The 20,577-nt window shown below is 39.5% G+C and overlaps 1 protein-coding gene across 2 annotated transcripts in view; it reads right to left on the reverse strand.

Annotated features, from left to right (window-relative positions):
- Positions 1-2,773: 2,773 nt before the first annotated feature.
- glceb (glucuronic acid epimerase b) overlaps positions 2,774-20,577 on the reverse strand; it is a 49,695-nt gene continuing 31,891 nt past the window's right edge. For both annotated transcript variants that reach the window (XM_079605307.1, XM_079605308.1), the window contains 3 exons: positions 13,965-14,470; positions 9,273-9,512; positions 2,774-6,707 (listed from right to left, as the gene is read on the reverse strand). In XM_079605307.1, the coding sequence (XP_079461433.1) occupies positions 5,683-6,707; positions 9,273-9,512; positions 13,965-14,460 (1,761 nt within the window). In that variant the 5' untranslated portion in view covers positions 14,461-14,470 and the 3' untranslated portion in view covers positions 2,774-5,682. The remainder of the gene's footprint in view (positions 6,708-9,272; positions 9,513-13,964; positions 14,471-20,577) is intronic.

Consider the following 20,577-nt stretch of genomic DNA (forward strand, 5'->3'; position numbering starts at 1 on the left):
GCCGGTAGCACTTTACTTACAGTCCGGTTTCAAATGAACATAATAATGACACTAACTGAGTAATAACTGGGTACTCACCCTGAACCTACACCTAAACCTTACCTTTAGACTTAACCCATGTAGTTACTTTACACGACTCAGTGCTGGGTAATACACTGTTGAAAGTGCACGTACTTTTCAACCAGTCTAGATTGAACCTATCAGGAGTAAGCAAATAAATGGAGATGCAAAAGACTATTAAAAAACATATCCGCCATAACACTGGCACTTGTCCAGTCTTCCTAGATTAGCAGAGAAGGACATTTGCTTTATCACTGCAGCAGCTCTCTCATTACCCCTCTCTCTCTCTATTCAGCGCAAACACTTTTCTTCTGCTTCATTAAGTGTGTCTGTGTGTTTGTGTGTGTATCGTCTGGAGGGCAAACATGAGATGATGTTTGTGGGAGTAAGCAGGGCTGTGTGTGTGTGTGTGTGTGTGTGTGTGTGTGTGTGTGTGTGTGTGTGTGTGTGTAGGCCAGATGCAGACAGACAGAATCAAACAGTGCTGCAGAGGGCACGGCCTATACGACCCCCCAGACTGGCACAATATGCAAGCGTCAACTCCTGCCTCCACATCTGTCTGTCTCGCTCTGCAGCAGGGACATTTTTGTCGTCTCGGACACAGTAATTGTACCAAAGGTAAAATATATTTGAACATCTCAGATGAGAAGAGTCTGAACTCTGCATAGCTGAGGTATTAGGTCATAAATGGGAAATGACACAAGCGTGTGTGGGAATCTCTCACAGACACAAAAGCACACATCACTCACTGTGTCCTGTTACAATGGCACACCAAGCAGACATCGGGGAGGCACACATGAGTTGAATGTAATGAAACACTCAAGAATAAACTGATATTTGACAGCGCGGTGTTAGTCTGGGAATTGTTTTTCCTGTGCATTGCAGGTTTGGGTGAGCGAGTGTTTCTCTGAACAAGTGGAGTTTTAAAAAGACACTTCAAGGCAAGACACCACAGGTAAAAAACTAAACAAAACAAAAAATCTTATAGACAGTCGATTAACCACCACAGAACATTAAGATAATTGTTTTGTATTAGACATGTGAATGTTTTTGAAATAGTATGGTTAAATATAAGCAAATGAGTCATATGCACTAATGTTTATAACTTTCCAGAAGTTATTTAAATGATGAACATTGGATTAAGCCACTTTCTTCAAATTATTTTCATTTTGTTAACATATCAGAGTTAAAGGTTTTTACAGAGAGGATTTACAAACATTGCAATGATAAAGCCAGAAAAAAAAGTTGTCATTAATAAATAAATCAGGCGAATGATATATGAAAAAAAAAAAAACACTGTAAAAACCTTCAGAATATAGATGAGAATAACACTGTAAAGTCTGTGGTAAAAGTGCTCTGAAGTGGACAATTCTGGCTCAGTGCATGAGAAAAACTCATTTTAATAAAACAGCTTATATTGTAATTGAAACCCTATTGAAAAATAAATATACCAAAATGTATTTGAAATAAGTATTTGAAATGTTATGCTAAGTATACTACAAATATATTTGCATATTTATGTACTTAATATAAATAACCTCCAAATACTGTTGGTACACTAAATTGATATACTTAGAGTTTGCCAAATTGGAACAACTAATTCTGTACTTAATGCACTTTAGTTATCCAGAAATAGTGCTGAGGTCCAACTAAAGATGTACTTAAGAATTTTTGATTGTGCTAAAGTGGAACTATTGCAAGTAAACTTTGGTACACTTTAAAAATCTTGTATTTAAAGACTGATATTAGGCTTTAAACACATTTTAGGCTTAAATAAAGTTTAAAAACGTACTCCAAATAAAGTTTATAATATTTATGTCAGTGTGAAGCGATATGTCAGTAAATATGTTATTTGATTTGTAGTATACTTATTATGAAATAAATATATTTTAAATACATTTTGGTATACGTTTTTTCACTAGGGATGCAAACAGAAAAAGTGTAAAAAAAAAAAAAAAAAAAAAAAAAAAAAAACACGCCAATTTTAGATTAAACCTTTTTGCCTGTAGTGTCTTGCCTTTAGAGACTAAAGATCGGGGGGAAATATATCTATTTACCTATTAATTGAGATCTTCATCTGAATGATCTTGATTCTAAACATCCAGATGCCCAAATGAAGCTAATTGAAATCTGTATCATTACCCAGCATTAAAGAGGAGAACGAAAAAAACAAAAAAACATTGTATAAACCCCAGACCACAAGCGTCAGCTGGCTGAGTCTGGGTAAAAACAGTGATAATCTGATCAGACAGTCATTAAAAGATGAGCTCCATGGGGCGCCTTCGCCCAGTCTAGCAGTGGTATGAGCTCAGCTAATGCTGGCTAAAACAACATACAGGCTTACTGAGAGAGGCAGAGGCAGAGACAGGACAGAAGAAGGAGAATGGAGTTTAATGTGCCGGATCAGACCCCAGGCTGCAGCTAGTAATTAAACCACAGTGACCATATGTGTGACTGAGATAGAGAATGTCACAGGGATTACAGTGAACAGGGACATCCGAGATAAATGTTTTTGGAGGGTGATGCAGTAGACACCTAAGGCAGTGTTCAACACCGCTCCTTTCTGCTCTGTAGTGAGGGAGTGTGTACGAGTGACCGGATAGGACTTACGGGACTAAACACATTTATAGTTGATTATAAACCACATCCTTTCTAAATAAATGAACTCAAGTCAAAAATGCTGCTTTATTAAAATAAACACAGTAGACAAATGTATGTATAAAACGAAATGCCTTTATTTATACAACTTTTAAAAAAGCAATTTAAAGCACAAAGACTTTAATAAACATTTGTCCTGCATAAAAATGATCGCATATTGTGCTTCCTTTGCAAAGTCTGTACAACCTCTGGGTGTGCAGCTGTTGCGATCCAGTTCAACCATTTATTGCATACACATGAAATACACATGTCAATTTATAACTCAAGAATGAAAAAGAAGTGTCAAAAAAGAAGAGGGAAAAAAGATCAACCACATTTCTACCGTTTTACAATTGTAAAATGCAGCAGCTTGCAGAGGAAGGCTTTGCACATTGTCCAGACTGTAAATATAATATTAAAAAAGAGAAAGAGAGAGCTAGATGAGAATAAATTAATTCAAGAAACTATAGTTGTGCTTTAACATTGCTTACTCAAAGGAGTTCACTCAAATGCAAACAACGTTTGGTAAACACAACTCAAAAAGGAGGCTGCTTTGAAACCAGGCTTTCAAGATCACACATGCTGTTCCAAGTCTCTCGTTTCCCTTTTGAAATATGTAGCGCTGAGCGTTAGCTCTACATCAAGATTTGCACACATGCCCATAGATAGCAGTGATTAATTAAATTCCCAGTTCCCTTCTATATTCACTCTATATTATAAAAATCTATACTGGAGATAAAAAAAAAAAAAAAAAAAAAAAACTGTATCAAAAGGCATTTCTTCAGATGAGGAAGGCATGTATACCACCTCAAAATGTTCCATTAATCACACCATCTTTTCCAAACTAAAAAAAAGAAGAAGAAAAAAAAAACAAATGCTCCATGGCCTTCCATATACCACAATACAAAAACTAAAGTTTAAGATAAAAATAACGCAAACTTTAGAGACTTTGGTACAGTATAAATGAAATAGCTCTCTGCCTTTAAACATACATCTGTCTGCCCATTAAGCGACGAGTATGAAATGTGCATAGTATTATATGTGAGATCCGTGTCGGTGAAACTACAAGCAAACCAGATTGTAATGGGAAAACATGATTTTTAAACCAAAAAGGTCAACACAAAAGGTATGCCACCAGGCTAAAGCACCCATAGTCTCCAAAAGCCACCTCTGCTAAACTTTAATAAATAAAACATTTAGAAATGTCACATTTTCCTTCTCTGACATTTACTTTCTGAAAATATGAAGCCAAAAGCCCACACTGGAATGTGAACATCTGTTTGAGATGGTTCTGAACAGCAGGTTGTCAGATAATGGGATAACATCTCGCCTTCTTAACGGCTGTTGTTACGTGAGATTAAGATGGACAGGATTCAGCCAGGTGGAGGTTTTACTGCCGAGGTCAAGAGAGATTAGGAAGTGACACGGCCAAAACTCTTGAACTCAAGAAAAATATTCCCATTTGCAGTCTCAAACACTTGGCTGCACTAGTCAGAGGGCTGCTGAAATTATTATTTTGATGTGAGGAGACGCTCTTGGATAAAAAAAAAACAGATGCTATAGTTTCACATGCAAATCAATTCACTATTTTAATGAGGAAGTACTTATAATACATGAAACTGCATCTTTTGCTTGGCTAAGATGCTAATTATTGAACTGGATGTGAAAAATATGCTTTTGCTCTCCATAATGGCAACTGTGTTTTTGACACTCAAAACAAAGGGAATACGATGTTATCTAAAAAAAAAAAAAAAAATATTACAAGAACTAATACAGTTGTCCAAAAACAATGTGTATATAAAAAATAAAAATAAATTAGGGAAAATTGAGGAAATGGATACAGCTACAATAACCTTGCAATCGGCAAACAAAAGGTGGAAATTCCCTTATAAAATGATTCATTGCCATCAAGGGATGAGAGAGAGAAAAAAAAAAACTTGATTGATGTCAGAATTCACAATTCAGTCACAATTCATCACATGGTTGTATAAAGGCATCCTCACCACACACGCATGCCACACAAGTAAAGTGCATGACCAGTCTACATGTAGCACAATTCAACTGAGGTTTGACGTCTTACTGGGATGAACACAGGCTACACGACCATTCAGACTCCCTCTGGTTTCTCAAAAAGCAACCAAACTGTTATATTCTAGGCTTTGTGTTTGATAATCTAGGATAGTGGTGTCTTAATACCTATAGCAATGTTTCCTGAAATCTGTTGTAAACATGAAGCAAGGGACCTACGACCTACTCTCTAAAGCTTTAAGTGCATTATGGGCAGGACTGGGCCGCATTAGTGAAGGCTCAATCTGATTGTGGCGAGGTTTTGACAGAGCAAAGGATCATGAAATGCAGATTGAAGGCTGGACAGTAGGTTGAACAAAAGGCGTTGTGTTTCCTTCTAATGTCAAACCGATTAAGTAAACCTTCACTGAAACATAATAATGCTACACTTGAGGACATTTTCAGCATTTTTCTACGTAGCTTGTATGCATTAGTGTTCAGCTCACAGGCTACGAACTTAAATGACTATTGCAGCAAACTTTAGTTTGTTCTCTGCAATTTGTTTTCAATGTTTTTGCCTGTCTGGTGACTGACTATTTTCTGAGCTTCGCTTTGGAAGAAGGTTCTGAAAAGCTGATTTTCGATCCCACACCTTGACTGAAGTATGCCCAAATGTGGCAAATCTCAGCAGACATGTTTCTCACTCAAAAAACCTGCAGATCTGAAGCTTTGAATATTAAATACCTAAGCCCTCCCTCTTCCTCATCCAGACACATGCTGCAAGCAGCTGCGTTTGTACCCAATTAAAACCTCAGCACAGACACCAGAAGCACTTCAATTACTGTCTCAAACAGAAAAATCAGAGGACTACCGAAGTGTTCAGCCATTTTTTCCTCCATGCTAGACACAGTGGCCCTCACAGAGGCAGTCAGGAAGAGGACGTGAGGGTTTAAAGAGATCTTAGAGGTGTGCTCCGCTCTAGTTGTGCTTTGCCCTCCCTCCTTTCAGGTAGCTTTTCCAGCGCTTGACGAAGTCCCTGAAGATGGGCGAGTTGTCAATAGTACCCAGCAGCTGGAGCTGGTTGATGTGCGTTGTATGATAGTCCCAACGGGCCAGGTTGGGCGCCATGCCCAGTATAAAGTGGCGCAGGTCATAGATGGTGCCCGAACCCGTGTCATATAGGGGCAGCATAGCTTTCAGAGACTCCATTCCTTTGCTGTACAGCTGACCTGCATCCCGACCGAGTTTCTCACCTGCGGTTTGCGCCAGGTCATACAGGCCTACGAGAGAATAGATGAACCCGTTCAGAACGAAGGAGCTAGGGATTGTGGGATACTCCTCATACCAGTCATACTTATTCATAAACACGGCTTTGACGCCGTGCTGCTCCGATGGCAGTTTGAAAGGTCCGGTGGCACGCAGGGCAGCCTTTAAGTACGTGTCATCTTTTGTCATCAGATAGGCACGCACTAGAGTGGACATGGCCTGCCCCTGCGCCATGGCCGAATACCAACCCGGCTCCAGCGCGCGGAAACCTTCCCCAAGTTTACGAGTCACCATGATTGGCCAACCACCACGCTCGTCCTGGTTGCGCACCAACCAGTTGCTGGCGGCGAAAAAAGCCGCCATATGTGAAGTGGTGGAGATTGTGATGTTGTCTATCGTCCCGTGGCCGTGCAACAATAACTTTACGACACGTCGGGGCATGGTCTTGGTGGCTTTGACCGCTTTGGTGCTGGAGAGGCCAATGCCTTTGCGGAGGTCAGTGAGAAGGTCACGGGTGACCGTGGTCCATGCTGTCCGAGGGCCGATCCCATAGGTGATGTCACGGTCCTTGAAAGAAATGAGCTGGGTAGTGGTGACATAGTGGATAACAAACGGAGGCCCTTTCTCTGTGGTCTCCAAGATTACAGAGACGCTACCATTAGATGTGAACTTCAGGTCAAAAGAGATGATGAAATCTTTAGTGTTGCCAAGAGGAAGTGAGACGCCCTCTGAGTTTTCTAAAACACAAGGAATAAAAAAAAAAGGAAATGTTACAACACATTTAACAGGATGTGTGTACTAGGCTTGGAACCATAGCAAAATTTTGGCTTTGGTACAACAAAAAACTCATGGTACTGATACTAAATCGATGCCATAAAAAAACAAATAATTAACCTTAAAGATGATTAAGATTAACCTGAAAATTATTTAATTAACCGCACAGTATAAACCATTGTAAGTACAAAGGTTTGTTGCATGTTTTTCCAAGCATTTTTAATTTCAATAACCCATAAACTTTACTGATTATAAAATGCCACAACAAGGATGATTGATTGTTGACAGAATTAATTTTTAGATTAATTATTAATATAAAAACATGCAGCTCAAACTAAAAAAGTTTTCTGAAATTATTAGAATGTCAATCTGTGTATAGCAGCACGTTGGCATGACATGGTATTGTTTGCAGACTGCTGCCATTTTGGTCCACCATTTTAGTTTTGTCGGTGCACAAAAATGACATATTTCACGTTATCACCATGTGCTGCCCTTCACACAATGTAAACTTAACAAACTGTTGTCTGGAAAAAAATTTGTGCAATTTTTATATCACATCAATTAAAATTTTTGCATCACCGTATTATTATCGGTATAACGCCTACAAAAACTTTCTCCTGTTTCTTTACAGTATCATATGCATAGACACACTTGTTTGTACAGATTCACACACACTAAGAGATAGTACTTGGGAATAGTGATGGTACAGGTTGTCTTGAAACCACAAGGTTTCATTTGTCTCTTTCTCTTGGGGTTAATTAAACAGACACATTGGTGTCAGAGAGGCAGAAAGTGAAATAACTTTAAAACAGTCTATCTGACATTGGACAGTGCTGAAACTCATTTCTCCTCCAGAAGACTTTTTGGTACACACTGCAGTGCAACTCACTGCAAAGCGAGCAGATCAGTTACCCAACTCTCAATCAAAGTACTTTATCTCTCTTTTTACAGAAATGCACATTCAACACTTCATCCTAAAGTCATCTCTCATTGTTAGTGTCAATTCCCTCTCGCTGCCTCTGTCTGTGTTGCCTTCTGACAAGGTTATGCAGAACAAAAAAGGAAACCGATTCATACCCTCTACTGAGAGGAGAAAAGGAGGCATGAAAGAGCAAAAGAAAAAAAAAGAATAAGGTTGAAGACTTAAGCAAGAGTAAACACCAAAGACAGAGTAATATCAACAACATTAAAGCAAGACAGATAATGGGACAGGAGAGGGATAAAGGACAAAAGCCAATCAAAGGAAAAGAAAAAAGGCAGTAGAGGGCATTTTGGCTCAAACAGCCCCTATCACTATTTAATGCACTCATAAATCCATTACTTAAGGCAATGCAGAGACTAAGTGGATTTGTACTGTCCTGCTCTGATTACCCCCACATCAATAGCAGTGATGTGGAGGACGGAGAGAACGGGAGGGAGGCAGCGCCCTGCTGGAGCCCTGGACCCAGTGTGTCCTAGTTGGCTCCGCTCTAATCAATGCTCTGGGTGTTGACACCAATTACTGCCTGCCAGCGCGACAGCCCTGCTAATTCTAATGGCTATTGATTAGCTCAATGCTAAAAAGCAGCACGGTGTGTCCAAGACCTCAGAAATGCTGCCTTATCATGCCGTATCCTGAGGGAGGAACAGAATGTACTGTCTACTGTGATGCCTCCACCTGGTCGATTTCTGAAGGCAGCATAGATGTCTCCTTCACTACCTGAGATACCCTATAATCCTGTGTGTGCAATTTGGCAAACAAATGTTGAAAGAAATGCGTTTTCTGATGAAAGAAGTTTTTTTTTCAGAATATGATTCTATTTTACAGACAAACTAGCATTTTAGTCATCAAATAGCCTCTTTGTTAGTTTTCAAATATGACAGTGGTGCTTGAATATATTTTAGTGTAATTTATTCCTGTGATGGCAAAGCTGAATTTTCAGCATGATCCATGAAAAGTTCTAATGATCCATTCTAACTCAATTTGGTTCTCAAAAAAACATTTCTTATCAATGTTAAAAACTGTTTAGTGGAAATTGTGATATTTTTTTTCAGGATTCTTTGATGAATAGAAAATTCAAAACAGCATTTATTTGAAAAAGAATGCATTGACTGTCACTTTTGATCAACTGAATGCCTCCTTTCTGAATTAAAGTAAAAAAAAAAAAAACGATATCTATATTACAGATCCCAAAAGTTTGAATAGCAGTGCATGAGGCACCATTAGTTGCGTGTGTTTTGACATTTTGAGGGTGTTTATGTGCATACCCAGTGGAGCAGGACTGTAAGAGTGTTGATGGAAGAATACAAAAGAGATAAGGAAACAGGTAGGGATGCAAAAAACTGTACTGGTTTGATTTCATCAGACTAAAGTATTTACATGGCATTTTAAAAAGATACTAAAATTGAATTGTAAACATACTAAGTGTGAAGCTGGAGGACAGATAATCCTACAGAAATAAAAAACAGAATGCAGTGTATGAAGAACATAAGAAGACTAGATCAATGAAATGAATTGCAAACATGTAGTTCAATATCTGTTTCTTTACCTGGAGCGCTGAACTGTCGTACTGATGTGGCTCTGGTCTTGTCGTAGACTCTGATGAGAGAGCAGCCCTTAGGGACTGTCCATGTGCTAGACCTGCTGTCTCTCTCCTCCACTGTGTCATACACCTCCATGTGGGGTGGCCGCTCAGTCAGGTTTTTACTGTAATGACTCAGGCCATACTGAGCTATCTGGATAGCATAGAAATACCCTTGAGGGCCCCATTGGGTGGATAAAGGTACTCCTATAGGGAAGAAAAAGAAGTAGAGATATGACAGACTGGGTGTTAAACTGAGAAAAGAGACAAGTAGCAAATTTATATACAGCACCATTCAAAACCTTTTTACAGGGGTAACAGTTGTAAACATCTGCTGCTAGTAATCACAGTGGTACTCACATTGGTATTGCCAACAAACAGAGTATCAGACTATATAGACAGTATAATGTGATGCACATAATAAAGCAAAGTGCCTAAAAGCGCCCTTAAAAAAACCTTTGGAAAGCGACAACCGCAATATAGACCCAAATACAGTATTGGACTCCAACAAAAACCAACAATAAATCATTATTTATCTGAGTAATATAGGTTATTAGCCTTTATACTTCCTTTTCGGTTGCCAAGCAACATTAGCAACTTGCCTTATTAACACAAAATTCAACATTCACAAGTGTACATATACCAACTGTTTAGATTGATCATTTTAGGCTTAATATGTGTCTTAAGATGTTAACCGTTTTATAATAATAGCTTTACTGTTGAGTCTTTTGTTTTTAACTCAAGTCTGATAATGTGAAGCAGTGGTTTCTGCACTGATGCCATCTTCATTCATTAAATAATCTTGTTTCTGGTTTCATGACTTCTAAACAATTTTACTGGCAAGTACTGACAAGTGAAAACAAACCTTCAATTAGCCAGAGATGTACAAAAGAGCGGTGAACGCTGGGAGGACAAAGCCACTGAAGCAAACAGTCTTCAGTTAGTACCAGTTACCTTGATCTCAAGCATGAAGTTGTGCTGTCAGAGTTACAGGTCAGCGGGCTTTCATTAACTCTCTCTCTAGCCTTTTTTTCCATTTAACCACTGCTCATCTATTCTACAGCCTGGCATGACAATAATCAAGCCACAGGCAGAACACTGCGACCGCGCTGCTGGTTTATTGCTGGCCTTAAAGCGTCTATTCACAAACATACACATAAAAAAACCACATGCAGGGTTAAACACAGACATAACAAGGCAATATAGATGACAAACACACCAATGAGACTGCCTCCCGCTTTCCAGGACGCACACACACTGGCTCTAAGTGGGACCTGTATCAGGAGGCATATGGGCACTGTGGAGGCGCTCTCTGGCCTAGATACTATTCAGAGCACTCTGATCCTCTGCTAGAGGAGATGCCATTCCTCAAACTGAAGGAGGAGGAAAAAGGATCTCTCTTTCACTGTCACCATCCGTACTCATCTCCTTTTCATTCCTTTTTATTCTCCCTCTCTCTCTCTCCTTCAGTAGAGACTGATGAGTCTGTCTGCTGTCTCTGATAATAGGCTCTGCTCTAACACACTGCCGCAGGCTCATGTGGGTTATTACCTCGGAGCTCAACACACTGTTTTTGTGTCTCTGATGCCCGGGATGAGAACGAGGGGAACAGAACCTCTAATTAATCTTTGTTTTGTGCATTTGCAACACCTTTCGTACTACAGTGGATTAAATCTGCTGAGGAGATTAATACATCTTTCTGTTGCCGTAATAACTTGGTGCCGGACACTGTTAAAAATACATGCTAACAGATTACCTTAGTGAGATCAAAAAACAACAGACAGAGCAGGTCGCACGACCTTCACACCGGCACCATAACATTCCTTATACACTGAACTCAAGCCTGAGCTTAAATGTTACACTTTGAGGCTGCTCTCGCTTTAATTTTCCATGGATACCAGAGCAGATTCAGAGGCAATGCTTCAAACCTCAGATGATTCCCTACAGGCACCTTCATTCCAACACAGTCATTACTGCTACAGAGCTTCTTTGTAGCGTGCAGAACAGAGCGGTTCCATGTAAACAGCCTCTGAGTAATGGACAGGCTCTTGGTTATGGAGGAGAGGAGCCTAGAAAGAAAACAAAGGGGACTGGTACACACTCCATCGTTTTTGAACTGCCACAGACATTGAAGATTTCATCTCTGCTTATAGACAACCCAATTGTTCCACCCTGACACACAGGAATATGGTATGAATGTGCTTCTTTGCGGTGCTACAAAAAAGGGGGTTCTTAGAATGCGCACATGGAACAAGGTCCACGACCTCCACGTGTTTTAAAAGCTTTCACCAGAAGAGTTGAAAGAGGTTTAATCTTGAATGCTAATCAATAACTTTGCAAAAAGAGAAAGCTTTACAGAGCAGCATGTCTGGATGTTCTGCATTTCAGCATTTTAACAAAGTACTGTAGAATGCTTTCAGTTTTTTTTTTTAAGCAAGTGAGCTATGGTTTGTTCACAAGCTTGTCATTGGTTACACCGACGTACACTCGCATATAACAACCTCAGTCTACTTTGTATTTGATTCATTTTAATTTCTTAGAAAATTCTTCCACTTTGTTTGCCATCCTATGAAGCACTGCAAGAGACTTCACCGTCTTTAGTGAATAGTAATGTTGTGGTTTGGAAGGCATTCTTTATACTCCAGTATTGATTAGACTGACCTCATTTTCAATACTTCCTTAAGAAGTGATTACTTCATTACCCAGTCTCATTATAAAGGAACACAGACGAGTGAAAGGCACGGAATGAATCTCTATTCTCTTCAGAAAGCTTTACAAACTTTGTGTTAATAGCTTTGATATGATGGTGGAGGTAGCCTGACGGTCAGAGATCTGAGCTCTTGACGAAAAACCTGCAGGTTCAATTCCAGGTAGGGGTGATCCAAGAAATGTAGTGAGACTGAGATTAGCTCTATCACTGTGATGCCTTGAACAGGGCACTTAACCCTGTCTGCTGAAGGACGGTCCTTACGAAGAGATAGAGAGATGGAGAGAAGAGTGAGCCAGCAGGAAATGGTTGAAAGTAATCTGTCAGGGCAGAGAAACAGTGATGGATCACTGACACAGCGGAGAGACAAATGTGGTTCCTGGACAGTAAAACGCCTCTGAAGGACAAAACCCAGACCACCATAATCAGCTTTTTCTCGTCAAGGAGTGTCATTTCTCAGTTCATTTTGAAATGCTTGTCATTTAGGTTCTTTAACAAAAAAGAAAAAAAATATATTCTGCTTTAATTTGATTTTGCTTTTTCTCATTGAGATTCACTAGAAGACACATGGGAGTCTGAGTGCAAAATTATTCTCCATTAAGTCTAAGGTCATCAAATCAGCCCTTGTGATTCAGTTCTTGGCTGAATCAATCCCACTTTCATTTGCTTAATGTATAGTCCATTGAGGGTGCATTACTCACGAAGAACCAGACGTAGATCATTTAAGCCTGGCTTCCAGGAAACTCCTCTTGGACTGCACTAAATGACTATTAATGGCCACTAACAAGTTGTGTTAGAACTGAGGCAGGTCGCTTTGCCTCTCACTTCTCCCAGTGTGCCACAATTAAGTGCAGCTTTAATGTGACATGCATTTAGGTGAATCTTGATGATGAGAGAGAAAGTAACTGTGATTTTACTAAGACACATTAGGAGAGCCAGTTATGAGTAGGCCCAGGCAGAATACGCTGCCTTTTTCCCCCCACATTTTCTGCTCTAATTATGAAGGGTAAAACCAGCAGAACAGATTTAAACATGCAAACGGGCATGCTGAGAATACTCTACTTTTATTGGTAGCTGAATATATAGTGATGACCAAATGTATATGGTGATATGGTGCTTTTTTGAGCAATGTTGCCCGGGCACTTTCCCATTGAGAATGGGCAACTAATTTCTATCTGGATACTTTAGATCGGTTGTTGGCCCTATTTCTCACTTGGTAGCCCGTTGACAGCAACATTGCCCAAAAAGTTGCCTCGTGTATCATCACCTATAGCCCAAACAACCAATGGCAACCTAGAACACTGAACATCTGGCATTAACATCCATCTCAGGTGGTGAGATCACATGGGAGCATTCTTAAATACTAATAATCCACAAAAATTATAAAAAGATTTTTTTATTAAAATCAAAAAAATTAAGTTTCGGTAATTACATTTGGGTAATTTAACCTACTAGTATGCTGTTCAGGGTTTTGTTTTCTAACGTGATAAATTAAACCAGTCATAGTGAAGTTCTTTAGGAACGAGCTGCCTCTTGATATTTCATCCAAACAAATTTTACAAATTGTACTTTTAAATTGCTACTCTATCATCATTTTTGGTGAAGTGCGTTCACACTGTTGACATGTTTACTTCTTGTCGCTTAAGTCGTGTGCATGAAATAGACAATAAAACAGTCAACATTCATCATTACAGGAGTGCTAATTAAACATCAATTAATGATATGATTTTGGTGCTCCAAAACTTTCATCCGAAACTTTTTTAGTCAAATATTTTCAGCTGCCAAAATTGATGCATCACTATTAAACACAGTTGTAAACAGTGCCTAGGTCATGCATAGCTGCAACATTTGACAAATGCTAATACACACCTCAGCATAGCAGTTCTAAGCAACCATCATCAGATAATAAGACCGATCAAATGTGAAAAGTTATCACTATTAAAACAACTCACCTTCAACTCCACTAATGCACTTGACTCTGTCGCGCACCTCCACGTTATACCCCTCAAAGGACATGAAGACTCCGTTGGGGTGGTACTGCTCTCTCTGGCTGTATACTTTGGAGTAACTGTGCGAAAACTCGAATCGATCGTAGCCGTCGTACTGCACCACCTTCCCGTATACCTCAAAGTACTTCTCCATCCAGCTGAAGGGCAGGTATACCTCACTACTTTCTCGACGGCCCTTAATGGTGACATCGTCGTTGATCAGGCAGTCAATCTCTTCGTAGCGTACTCCGCCGACCACAGGTGGAGGTTCGGGGGGCTGGGCCTGCTGCGGATGGCTGTCTACTTTCGGGCTGGGAGGGGGCTGGGGGTGCCGGGGCAGAAAGCGCAGCGCTTTCTCACTCGTACACTTGTTCCACAGAAGGACCGTGAGCAGAGACAGGAGAGCGCAGATCACTATCAGGGTCTTGTAGTGAACACGGGCTGCCAGACAACGCATCATCACTGCTTACCTACAATGTAAACACAAACTTACATTAACACACATTCTATGAAACACCCATTGCCTGAACTGCAATGACAGGCAAACATGCAATAATATACTTACACTCCCCCCACTACGCCAGTGACATTTTAGATTTAAGCTATCGAGTAATCAGTAATCCAGTCAGAGGAAATTTTATGCATACCTACATGGAATTAATCAGAGTTTAAAAGGTCCAATCAATATTTTTCCCTCTGCATGAATAATCAAATGCAGCATTAGAGAAATTCAATATCTGTCTAGATGACTGTGAACACGGTTTTGCATATTGCTTTTTCAGAATTCATAGCAGCAGGGGAAAAGCATTTCTTTTTTGTTCTATGTTTGTTTATCGTTATGGGTATAAGGTGTAGCCTTCGTCGAAAAAACATGCACAATGGAGACCGTTTCTGGATTTACTGTCAAAAGAAGAGAATTTGCCTCTGAAGCAATGTTAGCAGCAGTGTTATTTTAAGAACTACTTGTATACTATTATAATATTTATCAATATTTTGCATAAGCTTTTATTTTTTTATTCTGTTTTCATTTTAGGTAATTTAGGTATTTATGTATTATTAGTTCTGTTTTTGATTCGTTTTGTTTTCTATTTAGCTTTATTTTTTATTTCAGGTTTAGTTTTTTTTTGTAAATTTTAACAAACATTTAATTTCAGTTAGTTACCTATGCAAAATGTAAGTATTGCAAGTTAACGTTATATTCAACGTTATTTATAAAGTTAACGTAATATTTATATTTTAGCCATCATTTAAATGAACAAAAATTATTGTGTGTTTGTTATCAATAACAATTCTGCATTCCAGTCAGTCAACAATGTTTCCATTCAAGAAAATTGTAATATCACAAAAATAATCTGAATAAAGCTTATGAGATGACAGATAATTATACTGGTCTGATAATATTTTCATTTAAGAATAAATTATGGATTCATATAACCTGTTGAGAAAAAAAAATAAAAAAAAACTTTTTTTAAAAATGAAAATCTAGTAACTTATATGGTAAATGTCCACTTTAGTTTATGTGGTCTTCTTACAAAATAAAAAAGGTATCCATCTGAAGAAAGCATATAAGTTTTTTTATTTTTAGATACTTTTCACATTTTGGTTTTTACATCCATCATTTTTTATGTGATATCCCAAAATCTGCATAAAAATATAAGGATGCAAAGCCAAAAGGTAGTTTATTATGACTACTGTTCTTGCAATAGTAACAAGTATAACAGGAACGAAAGAATTCAATATTCTCTACACATCTTTCCTCTTTCACAAACCATATTGTGCTTCTGCGGTTTCTGTACTAGGGAGAGAATCACATTAACTTCGTAAACGTAGGTCATAACGCAATTCAGCAGCCTCTCACTCATATCATCTCTTCTCTCTTTGGCATGTTATCTTCTTCGCAAAGAATAAAAATCAATACGCAGAACAGCACTGCCTCTCACTACAGCTAATTACTGTGCTGGGTTTAGCATGGACAACACGCCAATGCCATCATTAGCAGTCCACACCACTGTCAAACTACAGCTAAGACTAAGGTCAACAGAACGAAAACGCATCAATCCATCAACCCAAACAAAGTGCCAAATATTGCTGCACACTCCACACACTCCATATTTAACGAACCGAGCAAAGGACCCAGACGTGATGAATGGTAGCCGTACATACACGCCTTCATCCTGGCCTACATGTGTAATACGTGGAAACCTGATTTCATATAGTTCTGAAATATTCACTGCTACGGAAGATCAGAGCAACTGAATCATTCTTTCTTCCAATCTTCCCGTTTAATCCTCTTTGCAGAGTTTGCACTTGTTTCACAGACCTGCGCTCCATCTCTTTCTAATCTCTTTCCCCTTTACTTCGTCTTCCCCACGTCGACTCCGCACCCTCTGTTCAGAGCATGCAGAGCTGACTGCATCGTGAAAGATAAGCAGCTCAATCTTGTTTGCTGAGGCTATAAATAATTTGATCTTTTTGGCTTTCACAGGCAGGGTTCACATGCCGTTACTCTGAGATTCAGGGACATGCTTGCTCAGAAAGTGCTGTCTGAATCCTACCGCAAAGCACCTGATCAAGCCTCCCTGATGGAGCATCTGGATCAGGCGGCCCAACGCAGTGCAGGGTGCATCTGTGTACAAGGATAATTTGCATTCAAATCCACTAATATGCAGGAGATATGGCTGAGCTCTGTATAATCCAGAGATCAAACTAAAAACAGGAGGAACATGGTTGTAATCCCTTCTCTGAACAAGTGGCATAGCGGACTTAAAGGAAGAGTACACCACGTCCTAGAGAGCATCATGCCACGCTAGATTTAAGAAAATGGCTTTTTGTAGAGGGGCTTACAGCTGGTAATAGGAGTCAGGGATGAATGCGGTTTAACATTGTGCCGTCCCCATAGCCACAGATGTGGCCGATCGGCTCCTTTGAGGAAAACAGAGTTGAGCTGACTGATTAAACGCAGTGCTCTCAAAAACAGAATTCAAAACAAGCACATCCATCTCAGCAGAGCGGTCCCCATTAGAATGCGCTTAGCGCGGTCTCAGTCGCAGCGACGACCTGACGCTGGTCACGCCCCCTCTGAATCCTCATCATGTTGATTCATGAGCAGCTCTTTCATCTAATGTAGGCTGCTATCGATTCTCCGCATTTTCAGTTGTTTCCTGCTACCTGGATCAGGACCTTGACACACACAGCTGCCCAGGTCAATCCAAAAACATCAGTATAACTGTAATCTTATAATTAATCAATATAATTGTATTAATTAGTGCAAAAGTATCTTCAGATGATGTAACATTGAGTTCCAAAAAAAAACCCAAATAGTTATATCAAGTAATATTTTAAACAGGCAAACGCCAAAATCCAGAACTGTTCAGGATCAATTGGTTCACGCAAATTGGCGGTCTTCTTTTTAATATGTGGCTCCAGTATAGAAAGCAAAGCATCAAACTGTACCAGGGGATAATCCCGCAGCTCCTCGTCTTTGATACTCTCCTTCCGCTCTATGAAATCTCAGGATTGGACGGACCCAATATTTCCTCTTCCTTTTTCTCATTTTAAGAAGAGGACAATACAAATCATCCTCACTGCTTGAAGACTCCATTTTGCACTGGGTTTTTTTCAGCAACAGATTAATTAATATGCATCTGGCTCAGTGTGCAAGGTTTCTGTGTGAGAATTTTTTTTAGGAGCATGAATAAGAAAAAACACATACGAAAATTTCGGACTCCGTGTGCAAGGACCTTTAATAATGTCTTCCTTGACTTGATCGGTTTCTACATCGTTTCTTGATCATATGTAGCAGTCTAGCCCACTGATAATATATCTACCACGGTGTGAAAGACAGTGAAATCTCTACTGGTTGACACGTCTACGATTGCATGGTATATACAGTCTTACTGCCCAGCCTTAGGCCGCACCAGGCTGCTGTCCTCTGCTGGCACCTTGAGCTCAGGGAACAGTGGGAGGTATTGTTGACACATGAAAGGCCGTCAGTGAAGGGGGGACAGGGCTGGCACAGGAGAGCTGGGTGCAATGAATACCAAGCTTTCAGCTCATTTGTCACCACAACCCACACAGACCTGCTCCTGAGACTGCACGCCTGTCCTCCCTACTCCGGCCTGCCACAGGCTCTTCATGCAACACCAGACAATGCAGAGAGGAGCTGGAACCCCACTGATGATTTTTTTTATTTTTTTTACATTTATGCTACATGTTATAATGAGTAAGCTATGGTAATCACAATCAATTTTACTAAAGAGAATGAAAGCTTTGAATGTTGGCTTTAGAATGAGAAAATCTTAGAATGGGAAACAAAGTGACAAATCTAACCACAGGGTATATACTAATGTGCATGTTTAATCCACTACGGAACTTCTTTCAAACCTGAAAGGTTTTGTGACAAGGGTTTGGCAGTGAGAGAAACCGATAGCGAATCTAAGACCTATTTAAGGAAACTTAATAAGGGTTAAATGGTATCCAACCGCATTTTGAAATGCCACAGGGAATAGGATTTCCTGCTCTATTACACAACATATTAATCACAGAATACCTCAAATATGAGCCATTGCGCTGGCTCGTAGATCTCAAACCAAACACAGGAAAGAAATTACCTAAAGTCTCCCGAGGTAAGATTTTGATCATACACAATATGGCTTCTGGAAAAGAAGAGCAAGACTCAGAAGGGCTGTTACGCCCATGTTGAAGTCTTTTGTCACTCATTGGCTGGTTGGAGCTGTAGACTACAATTTGCCAACTGCCTGCAAACAGCTGCAAAAAATTGTTAGCATAACAGGAATCCCTGGCTAAATTGGCAGTCAGAATCCAGCTCTGGATCATTGCATTTACAAATCTCTAAATTTATTTAATGCATTTAGCACTAAAAAAAATACGATTTTATGCATTTGAGTAATTCACTCAGATTTTATCCACCAGGATTTGATTTAATATTTTTGTTGATTAGTTTTCCCCCATCCGCGTTGTCGATTTAGGCGGTTAACATCGTTAACACATTTTGATGAAAAAATTATAAAACCATTTCAGAATAATGCGCACTGTACATGAAACATGAATTGTACACAATAATGTTTAAAGTAAAAAAAGATCAATGTGCATCTTGTCTTAAGGAAATTTGAAAAAGCGTAGCAAAATTTGCTTACACTTTACTGTTAAATAACAATATTCTGCAATGTTCTTGAATCATTTCCTGCAAAATTTACTTCATGGCACAATGGTCAGGGTCGAGTATTGGCATGCTCCTAGTCGAGGACATAGTCTGATCTGCCAACAACAGCAGAAATAGTACAAGTCCAATGCCAAGGAAATGTGTTGCCCTCTGGCCAACACTGAGAAGCGAGTCATGTGTTTGAGCTCAGGTGTGTCAGATCTAACTAAACTCTGGACATTTCAACTGCTCTGAACTGCTGATCAGCCTGGGGACGAATCAAGGGCAATCAGCAGCTTCAAAAGAAGCTTATTACTGATACCAGACCTGGCAGCTAAAGGATGGGTGAAAATAAATGAAAGAAGTAAACCAATGAAACGAAAACACACCGATCCCCTTTGTTCCAGTGTGAAACAGCTACATTATTAAGCTCATTAGAGAAAAAAATACTGCCAGAGGGACATCACAGGGATTCCCCCCTGTGTAACAGATGCAGCCCATAATAAGCACAGTTGACAGGCTAATAACAGGCACTGGATGTAATTTAGTCTAATTCTCATTAGAAAGGGAGCATGAAAGAACTCCCGGCAGTTATAGAAGACACGCACACATAAACGTACACACACATACGGCATCTGGGGTCAAGTGTTAAAATTACACCATCATATTGGTGTAATATCAGGATAGTAAGGCTCAAGCACAGCCAATCAGATGCACTAGGACTGAACCTTATTGCAGGTTTCATCTGATATTAGACAAAGGTACTGTGCCATTTACTCTCCTGCTACGGTGCAAATCCAGAGTTTATAGCTGGAAATGCAAGATGATCAAAGAGCAGATGTTGCAAAGATCTCCTTCTGGCTGTGATTCATGATCTAATCAACACACCTGTTCATCAGCACCATGAAGGCCCTGAGAAAAACAACTTTGGCTAGTACATGAAGTCAATTAACACTGGTTTCTACATGAATGCAATTAAGAGCAACACTAAAGACAGCTTGAAAGAGCTGAGGTGTGCAATTCATGAAGATACCCGACTGACGAGAGAGATGGCTCAAACTAGTATTCCCCCTTGTTTACTTTTTTTTTTTTTTTTTTTTTTACCCTTTGAGACACCAGAAATGCAAATGGGGTCATGGACAATTTTTATGAATCGCATCTTATGTACAGTATGCCATATAAAAAATTAAAAATAAACATTTAAAAAAGATCTTGAGCTTAATATTCAAACTTAAAATATGCAGCTTCTCCTGTGCTCAACATACTGTGAAATGTAGGCGATTATTGTGAAAAAGAAGACTGCACGGACTTTAATGTTTGTTGCAGTGTCTCTGAGCACCCTAAAACCACTGGTGTTTTTTGCTAGTGTGTGCTAATGAAGCCAATGAGATCCTGAGGAGTATATCTCAATTGTAT

The sequence above is a fragment of the Phoxinus phoxinus genome (assembly GCF_949152265.1).
Source record: "Phoxinus phoxinus genome assembly, chromosome: 2".
Taxonomy (NCBI): Eukaryota; Metazoa; Chordata; class Actinopteri; order Cypriniformes; family Leuciscidae; genus Phoxinus; species Phoxinus phoxinus.